Raw genomic sequence first — 9,930 nt, 5'->3', positions numbered from 1 at the left:
AGCACAAGCTTTCAAGGGCCAGTGTTGAAAAATCATCCTTGCATATGTTAAAAAAAAAAAAAAAAAAGATCCATTGGGAAAGTCCGAGGACATATGCTATGTGGACTAACCTGGGAGGGCAAAGCTTCTCATTCAAGGCCCACTTTTATCAGTGGGTCCCAGTGTTGTGGGTTCTCCATCTATCGTTTCCTTGTCCATTATTGTGGGTTCTCTATCATTTCCTTGTCCATTATCGTGGGTTCTCTATAGTGTCCTTGTCCATTATTGTGAGTTCTGTATTGTTTCCTTGTCCATTATCATGGGTTCTCTATTGTTTCCTTGTCCATTATCATGGGTTCTCTATTGTTTCCTTGTCCATTATCGTGGGTTCTCTATTGTTTCCTTATCCATTATCGTGGGTTCTCTATCATTTCCTTGTCCATTATCGTGGGTTCTCTATCATTTCCTTGTCCATTATCGTGGGTTCTCTATCATTTCCTTGTCCATTATCGTGGGTTCTCTATTGTTTCCTTGTCCATTATCGTGGGTTTTCTATAGTGTCCTTGTCCATTATTGTGGGTTCTCTATCATTTCCTTGTCCATTATCGTGGGTTCTCTATCATTTCCTTGTCCATTATCGTGGGTTCTCTATCATTTCCTTGTCCATTATCGTGGGTTCTCTATCATTTCCTTGTCCATTATCGTGGGTTCTCTATTGTTTCCTTGTCCATTATCGTGGGTTTTCTATAGTGTCCTTGTCCATTATTGTGGGTTCTCTATCATTTCCTTGTCCATTATCGTGGGTTCTCTATAGTGTCCTTGTCCATTATTGTGAGTTCTGTATTGTTTCCTTGTCCATTATCGTGGGTTCTCTATTGTTTCCTTGTCCATTATCGTGGGTTCTCTATTGTTTCCTTGTCCATTATCGTGGGTTCTCTATAGTGTCCTTGTCCATTATTGTGAGTTCTGTATTGTTTCCTTGTCCATTATCGTGGGTTCTCTATTGTTTCCTTGTCCATTATCGTGGGTTCTCTATTGTTTCCTTGTCCATTATCGTGGGTTCTCTATTGTTTCCTTGTCCATTATCGTGGGTTCTCTATAGTGTCCTTGTCCATTATCGTGAGTTCTGTATTGTTTCCTTGTCCATTATCATGGGTTCTCTATTGTTTCCTTGTCCATTATCGTGGGTTCTCTATTGTTTCCTTATCCATTATCGTGGGTTCTCTATCATTTCCTTGTCCATTATCGTGGGTTCTCTATCATTTCCTTGTCCATTATCGTGGGTTCTCTATCATTTCCTTGTCCATTATCGTGGGTTCTCTATAGTGTCCTTGTCCATTATTGTGAGTTCTGTATTGTTTCCTTGTCCATTATCGTGGGTTCTCTATTGTTTCCTTGTCCATTATCGTGGGTTCTCTATTGTTTCCTTGTCCATTATCGTGGGTTCTCTATTGTTTCCTTGTCCATTATCGTGGGTTCTCTATTGTTTCCTTGTCCATTATCGTGGGTTTTCTATAGTGTCCTTGTCCATTATTGTGAGTTCTGTATTGTTTCCTTGTCCATTATCGTGGGTTCTCTATTGTTTCCTTGTCCATTATCGTGGGTTCTCTATTGTTTCCTTGTCCATTATCGTGGGTTCTCTATCATTTCCTTGTCCATTATCGTGGGTTCTCTATCATTTCCTTGTCCATTATCGTGGGTTCTCTATTGTTTCCTTGTCCATTATCGTGGGTTTTCTATAGTGTCCTTGTCCATTATTGTGGGTTCTCTATCATTTCCTTGTCCATTATCGTGGGTTCTCTATAGTGTCCTTGTCCATTATTGTGAGTTCTGTATTGTTTCCTTGTCCATTATCGTGGGTTCTCTATTGTTTCCTTGTCCATTATCGTGGGTTCTCTATTGTTTCCTTGTCCATTATCGTGGGTTCTCTATAGTGTCCTTGTCCATTATTGTGAGTTCTGTATTGTTTCCTTGTCCATTATCGTGGGTTCTCTATTGTTTCCTTGTCCATTATCGTGGGTTCTCTATTGTTTCCTTGTCCATTATCGTGGGTTCTCTATAGTGTCCTTGTCCATTATCGTGAGTTCTGTATTGTTTCCTTGTCCATTATCATGGGTTCTCTATTGTTTCCTTGTCCATTATCATGGGTTCTCTATTGTTTCCTTGTCCATTATCGTGGGTTCTCTATCGTTTCCTTATCCATTATCGTGGGTTCTCTATCATTTCCTTGTCCATTATCGTGGGTTCTCTATCATTTCCTTGTCCATTATCGTGGGTTCTCTATTGTTTCCTTGTCCATTATCGTGGGTTTTCTATAGTGTCCTTGTCCATTATTGTGGGTTCTCTATCATTTCCTTGTCCATTATCGTGGGTTCTCTATAGTGTCCTTGTCCATTATTGTGAGTTCTGTATTGTTTCCTTGTCCATTATCGTGGGTTCTCTATTGTTTCCTTGTCCATTATCGTGGGTTCTCTATTGTTTCCTTGTCCATTATCGTGGGTTCTCTATTGTTTCCTTGTCCATTATCGTGGGTTCTCTATTGTTTCCTTGTCCATTATCGTGGGTTCTCTATTGTTTCCTTGTCCATTATCGTGGGTTCTCTATCTATCATTTCCTTGGCTCTGCATCCATTCAGAGAAGTTTTCCCAGGCTTTTCTGACTCCACCACACACATCATTTCTTTCTTTCTTTTTTTTTTAATTAATTAAAAAGTTTCTTTTAGATTATACATGTACATCCATTTTTAGCACATTTCCATATGAGTCATGTTGAGAAGAAAAATAGTCAGAACAAAAAGGAAAAACCAGAAGAAAAAACCAAAACAAAAGAAACGAGGTGAAACCATCTGATCTGCATTCAGTCTCCACAGTTCCCTGTCTGAGGAAGAAGGCATTTTCCATCCGAAGGGTTTTGGATCTGCCTCAGACCGCTGACCTGCCCAAGAAGAACCACGTCTTGTTGCTGCCGACACACGTCATTTCTTAAAGCGCAGTAGGAGTCCTTACTTTCATGGATGGTCATTTACTTTTGACTTCTTAGCTAGCAGAAAAGTGCTGCTGCAAAATATTTTGCAGTATCTGGGAAACCTTTTTCTCCCGGCTAGCTTCCTTGGGGTAGGAGCCCAGTGATGGAGTTTCTAGGTAGGACCATTTTAATGCATCGCAGGGGCCCCCATGGCCCCCATCTTGTACTCTGTGGCCTGTTACCTCACACCTCTGAGTCAGCTTCTTCAGGCCTCCTCCAGCTTCTCCTTCTGTCCAGGTGGTCTGGAGTCCACTCTGATCACCAGATCTTCTCCTGACTTGTCCAACTGTTGTTGATATTTGGTCCTTCCAACTTGTCTGACTGTGCCTCATTTGGGGTTTTCCTGGTAAAGAGACTGGACTGATTTCTCTAGCTCATTTTATACATGGGGAAACTGAGGCCAATGGAGTAAAGTGACGTCCAGGGTCACACAGCCAGTGAGTGTCTGGGGCTGGATTTGAACTCAGACCTTCCTGACTCCAGGCCTGGTGCCCTGTGCATTATGGTAGCACTTCCCTCTCTGGGGCTCCTGGGCATGTTGGTGGATAGATGGCACTTCCCCCCTTAACCAGTCCTGCTTTGCCCATCCAGAGCCATCAGTGTCCGTGGTCCCCTTGGAGTCCAATGGGCTGCCTGTGCTCAGACAACTTCGTTCCCTTCAGGCATTTGCATCTGCTTTGGAGGCCGTTTTACCTCCATCTATGTCTGTCCCCGAGTGTGTGTCTCCTGGACCCTTGGACCCCGCTTTCCCTTCACCTAAATTGCTTATTGTCTGCCCTTTTGTGGAGCTGGTGCTGGAGAAGCCGGAGTGAATGTGGCCTCTGGAGGGGCCTCCTCACCCAGATCGAGCTGCAGGCTCAGCCCTGCACAGGGCTTATTTTTAGCAGGAAAGGCAGCTGGCTGAGGGAGCCATGGGCCCGCTGTGGCCGAGTGAGCCATGGGACCCGCCGTGGCCAAGCGACCCCTGGGACCCGCCGTGGCCGAGTGAGCCATGGGACCCGCTGTGGCTGAGTGAGCCATGGGCCCGCCGTGGTCGAGTGACCCCTGGGACCCGCTGTGGCCGAGTGAGCCGTGGGCCCGCCGTGGTCGAGTGACCCCTGGGACCCGCCGTGGCCGAGTGGCCCCTGGGACTTGCCGTGGCCGAGTGAGCCGTGGGCCCACTGTGGCCGAGTGACCCCTGGGACCCGCTGTGGCCGAGTGAGCCGTGGGCCCGCCGTGGTCGAGTGACCCCTGGGACCCGCCGTGGCCGAGTGGCCCCTGGGACTTGCCGTGGCCGAGTGAGCCGTGGGCCCACTGTGGCCGAGCGACCCCTGGGACCCACTGTGGCCGAGCGACCCCTGGGACCCGCTGTGGCCGAGTGAGCCGTGGGCCCGCCGTGGTCGAGTGAGCCATGGGCCCGCCGTGGCCGAGTGACCCCTGGGACTTGCCGTGGCCGAGTGAGCCGTGGGCCCACTGTGGCTAGAATTGTGGATTTGTCTCTCCTGGCCTGAGCCAGCAGCTGTTACTACTGTGCTTCCTTGGGGATGGAGAGGGACAGTCCCTATTCCAGGCATGCCGGGTGTGAGCTACCATGGTGCTGGGTGGGCAGGGGTACAGAACCACTTTCTCTGGCCCCCTCTGCCCTTTTGGACAAATGGGGCTTTCTGGGCCATGGCCAGCCCTCATGGGTTTCCAGCCAGAAGCGTGTTGGAGCTCCCTGGGTGAGGTTGCTGGGCTAGGGAGATGGGGAACGGGGGCCCCGGGGAGTTTCCCATCTGCTCGACATATCTGTGCCCAGAAAACCGCCAGAATGTGGCTCCTCGTGAGAGACAGAGGTAGTGAGACAGACCGAGCACTCTGAGCTTCTGGTGGGGACGGCCCCAGGAGCTGCCAGCTGAGGCAGTGCCGGACCGGGGCCAGGTGAGGGAGAGCCCAGCTGTGCCCATCGGAAGGCCCCCAGGTCTAGCTACCACAAAGGCTCTCAGGGCTGGCCACTGGGAAGGCCTCTGGATCTGGCCACCACGTTTGGTGGTATGGACCAACTCATTGGGTTTTCATGGATCGGGCCCCCCCAGTCTATCAGTCAATCTCCCGGCGATGGATTGTAGCCAATAGAACATTATTGAGGAAACCAAGGTGCAGTTCTGGGAGATCTTGTCTAGTCTCTGTGTCCCCTGGGACCACAGCTCCCCGGAAGCACTTAGTAGGAGCTTTGGCGCAGGATTGTGGAAGGTGGGCAACCCCTTGTGGGTGGGAGCTCTGCATTGACTCAGAGCGGCCTCCAGGGGGTGGGGAGGCAAGGGGATCCACTCCCCCGGAGTCATTCCTCCTTGGTGAGAGCCAGGCCGGGCTGGCAGACGGGCAGCATCCTGCCGTGCCGGGGCACACCAGCTGCCTGGAAGCCTCTTCACCCTCATTTCATCACGGCTTTAAAAATATCCCCATAATTACAGGGCATTACTCACCAGGCCTAGCGAGGGGCTGCACAGAGGCCCCGGGGCGGGCCCGCCCGCCCACCTCAGGATTGGGTGCTGTGCCCCAGTGCCGCGGGGAGCCGAGGGAGAGAGGCCCCCGGGGGGAGGGCGCTGCGGAGCCCAGCTCCTTTCTGGGAGGGTTTCACCTCCGAAGGATGGCTGGGGACTGGCATTGTGGAGGCTCCAGGGGTAAGAGTGCCCTGCTCGTGCCGGCCTGGGGGACCGCAGGCACGGGGGGATGGAGGCAGGGGCTGCCTTCCCCTCTAGCCGGCTGGGGGTGCCTTTGGAGCAGGGGGTTCATGGGATTGATGCTTCCCGGGGGCCAGGAGCCCTTGTGGGAGACTAGGGTAGCTTGTGCTTTGGTCTCAGGTTGAGGAGGTAGTCTCAGCCCTTCTCTCCTCCCTCCCTCCCTCCCACACGAGGCGGGCCTTCCTCCAAGGCCCAGTCAGGATTTAGGCTGGGATGCCTGTGGGATGTGGGCCCCTTGGGCCACGTCTCAGGGAGAGAAGAGCTCAGGTGTAGACTTGGAGGCTGGCAGCATCTCCACAGCCTTGTGAGGATGATCCCATTTCACAGATGAGGAAACTGAGGTGCTAGAGCAGGATTTGAAGCTGGCTCTTGATTCTAATTCCCATTGACTGCAGCTGTCCTCCCGCTGCTGGGTCTCTTTCTGGCTGTGTGCTTCTCTCTAAACTTGCCCTCCAATGCCCCTTTCAGCTTTAGGGAGGAGATCGGGGCTTCTAATCCTGCCTCTGTCCTTTGTCACTTCCGTCTGACACGTGGGGGGGGGAAGAACAAGGAGAGGGAGGAGGAGAGCCATTGTGGTGATTTCTGGTTGTGACCCCCCCCAACCCAGCCCAGGACTGAGGGACCGCGCTTAGAAGGCAGATGCTACAGCTTGCCCCCCAGCCCTCCAGCTGGGCCCGGGGCAGATACTGTTGGGGGCCCCACCTAACGTGACTCTGTCTCCCTTCTAGCTGGCTCCCTTCCCTGTGGCCGGGCCCCGTGGCACGTCCGGGACATCATGAGTTCCGCCGTGGAGAGTTCCGATGACGAGTTCTTTGATGCCCGAGGTAAGCGATGGGGGGTGCGTCTGAGGGGCATTCGGGAGGCTCTCTCCATGCTGGGGTCCAGCCCACATGGCTTCTAGCTAGTTTTGGGGGGCCAGCGATGGCTGGGAGCCGGTCCGGTGCTTGGTCCTGGCTCGCCTTGGTGTCCGGAACCCCTGAGTTTGGCTCCTGCCTCAGACGCTCGCTTGTGGGGAACCACCCATCCTCTCTCAGGTTCCCTTTCCTCTCTGGAGAGAGGGGACGGTAATATTACCTCTCTGCCCACATGGTCACGAAGATGCCATGAGATAAGGCGAAATGCCAGCCTCAAAGGACGCCATTCCCCACACTTTATTTTTTCCTGAGGCAGTTCGGGTGAAGTGACTTGCCCAGGGTCACACAGCCAGGAAGTGTGAAGTGTCTGAGATTAGATTTGAACTCGGGTCCTGCTGACTTCAGGGCTGGTGCTCTACCCACTGCGCCACCGAGCGGCCTCCCCATAACTTGTTGTTAATCCAGGAAGAGAGGGGCTGTGGTGGCCCCGCTCTGGGGGGTCCACGGGGGCGACATTCTGTTCCAGGCTGAGTGCTGTCACCTTCCCTCCCCCCTCTGTTCTGAGAGTGCCCGGGCCAGATGGCAGGAGGGAGGGGCAGGAGGGGTGGATGGACGGAAGGGGTAGAAAGAGTGATAGATGGATGGTTGGAAGTATAGAAGGAAGGATAGGGGAATGGATGAAAGGATAGAAGGAGGGACAGAAAGAGGAACAGAGGGTTACGGTTAGAGTCAGGAGGCATTTAGGGTTAGGATAGATGGATGGGAAGAGGGAAGCATGGGAGATCCAAGAGAAGGACAGAAGGTGGGATGGAGGAGTGAATGGGTGTGAGGAGGAAAGACTAGCGAGATGAATGAATGAATGAAAGGACAGAAGGAGGGAATGGAGGGGAGATGGAAGGAGAGGTGAATGGATGGATGGATGGAAGGAACGAAGGAGGGATAGAGGGATAGATTTATGGAAGGAGGGAAGGATGGAGAAATGGATGAAAAGTCTGAAGAAGGGATAGATGGAGGGATGGAAGGAAGGAGGGATTCAAGAACAGGTGGATGGAAGGACAGAAAGAGGGAATGGAGGGGAGATGGAAGGAGAGATGAATGGGTGGAAGGAACGAAGGAGGGATAGATGGAGGGATTTATGGAAGGAGAGAAGGAGGGAAGGATGGAGAAATGGATGAAAAGTCTGAAGAAGGGATAGATGGAGGGATGGAAGGAAGGAGGGATTCAAGAACAGATGGATGGAAGGACAGAAAGAGGGAATGGAGGGGAGATGGAAGGAGAGAAGGAGGGAAGGATGGAGAAATGGAAGGAGTGAAGGAGGGATAGATGGAGGGATGGAAGGAAGGAGGGATTCAAGAACAGATGGATGGAAGGACAGAAGGCAGGACAGGAAGGATAGAGGGATAGATTTATGGAAAGAGAGAAGGAAGGAAGGATGGAAGGATGGGAGGAAGATAGAGGGAAGATGGGGGGGAGGGATAGATGGAGAGAGGAACTGCTGGCTCTTTTGGGTCACATGCCAGCGCCTTGGAGCTGGGGCCACATCTCGCTCTGGAGCCTGGGGTTTGCGCTCCGGAACAGGCTTTCTCCATAGCAACAAGCACATTGTGACAGTGAGAGCTTCAATATTTTGAATCCGAAGAGACTTTTTATTTAAAATATTTGTGCAGCTCGTCAGGGCTCGGAGCTGCCGGTGCTGCATCGGTGGCTACTGCTTCATTAACTCATGGAGGCGCCGAGGCAGGCGGGGGGGGGGGGCTATCCAGCCCCCCAACCCCATCCCAGCCCGCTGCAGCTGCAGGGTTCTTGGCCAGAATCACTGGGCCCTGGAGGGAGCTCGCAAAGACTAGTTAGAAAGACCTTTTCCCTTACTTCCTGGTCGAGCCCAGACAGAGGTCCCCCCTCCGGGCCCAGCAAGGTGCGCCCCCCTCCGGGCCCAGCAAGGTGCTCCCCCCTCCGGGCCCAGCAAAGTGCAGGTGAATTTTTCCTAAGGAGACAAGGAAAGGCAGCTGGGGTTCCGGATCGCCCAGAAAAGGGGAGAGGAAGCAAGCGGCTCTGCAAGCTCCGAGGATGCCCCCCCCCACAGCTGGGAGCACCCTGGGGAGTCCGGCAGGAGTGGAGTGGAGGGACGATTATGGGCGGCCTCCCCGGGGCCCTACCTCCCTCCCGGCCTGATTTATCCAGAAACAAAGACCTTAGTATGATGGGGGGGGGGGGGGCTGCCTTTTAAAAAGCTTGTTTATTCTCAACTTAGTAAAGAAAAGCAGAACTCCAGAGAAGACCCCCCCCCCTCCAATGTGGGAGCCTGCGGGCGGGGCCCCTGTGCGCCTGCGCCAAGCTCTGCTCCCCCTGGGAGCTGTCCCAGGTCCTGGCCGCCGTCCCAGCTGACCCTCACTCCATGCCGTGCCTTTGTCCCCCGCTGACCTGGGGAAATTCCTACTCTCACTTCTGGCGGAGCAGCGAATGAAGGGGTCTCGGGCCCTTGGCTGTGGGCCAGCTGGGGAGGTGGGGGATGGGACGGTCCGGGGGTGGCGGGTTTCTGTTCTACTGGGGGGGATTACCTGCCTGAGCGGAAGGCGAGGCTTTGGGGGTGTGGTGCGGCCGCCGGGAAGGGCGAAAGGTGTGCCGGCTCTGGTCAGCCCCGGTGCGCCCCACTCTGTTTCCTAGGGCGGACGAAGCTGCTGCTGGCGTGGGGCCCTTGGGGGCTCTTGGGGGCCCTTGGGGGCCCTTGGGGGAGAGTCTTCACGAGCCGGCTTGGTTTTGGGCAAAGATGCCGGAGCGGTTCATTTTACAGATGAGGATAGGAGGCAAACGGGGAAAAGTGACTTACCCAGGGTCACCCCACTAGTTGAAGTGTGTGAGGGAGGATTTGAACTCAGAGCTGGGCTCTTCCCAACTCTGGGCCCAGCGCTCTAGGCACCGTGGGGTCCCCAGCGGCCTCTAAGGATACGGTTCCCATTTCCATTTAGATACGGCTTATCTCTCCGAGAGAGCCTCCCATATGGTTCTGGGGGGGTCCCCAGGAAAGGGTACCGTGGGCTCTGCACTCCTATTTCAGGCTGTCCCCCTCCCCCCATCAGAGCTGATCTGGAAAGTGTCTGCCTTTCTTTACCAGTTCAGCAGATGTCAGCTTGCCTGTCTCGGATTAGTAGAAAGTTTGGACCCATTTCCGGTGGGCATTGATGGCGATTTTTCTTGGAACTTGACCTGATTTATGGAGCATTCGATGATCATGAGCTCAACATGAAGCTTACCAGCCTGAGATCGCAGACACTAGCGCTGAAAGGTGTTGGTCCGGGACTGAGGGTAAAGAAGGCAGGGTCCCTCCCTCATCTCGTGGAGGAGCTCTTGTTTTCTAGGCCTGGGGGAGAGCA

General features: G+C 53.4%; 1 protein-coding gene across 1 annotated transcript in view; it reads left to right on the top strand.

The window, feature by feature from the left end:
* Positions 1-9,930, top strand: part of PITPNM3 (PITPNM family member 3) — an 87,270-nt gene that overhangs the window by 10,027 nt on the left and 67,313 nt on the right. The window contains 1 exon segment of the mRNA XM_074297717.1: positions 6,434-6,529. Within this exon segment, the coding sequence (XP_074153818.1) occupies positions 6,434-6,529 (96 nt within the window).

The sequence above is a fragment of the Sminthopsis crassicaudata genome, chromosome 3 (genome assembly GCF_048593235.1).
Source record: "Sminthopsis crassicaudata isolate SCR6 chromosome 3, ASM4859323v1, whole genome shotgun sequence".
NCBI classification, from domain to species: domain Eukaryota; kingdom Metazoa; phylum Chordata; class Mammalia; order Dasyuromorphia; family Dasyuridae; genus Sminthopsis; species Sminthopsis crassicaudata.
This window is presented reverse-complemented; position numbering and strand designations above follow the sequence as displayed.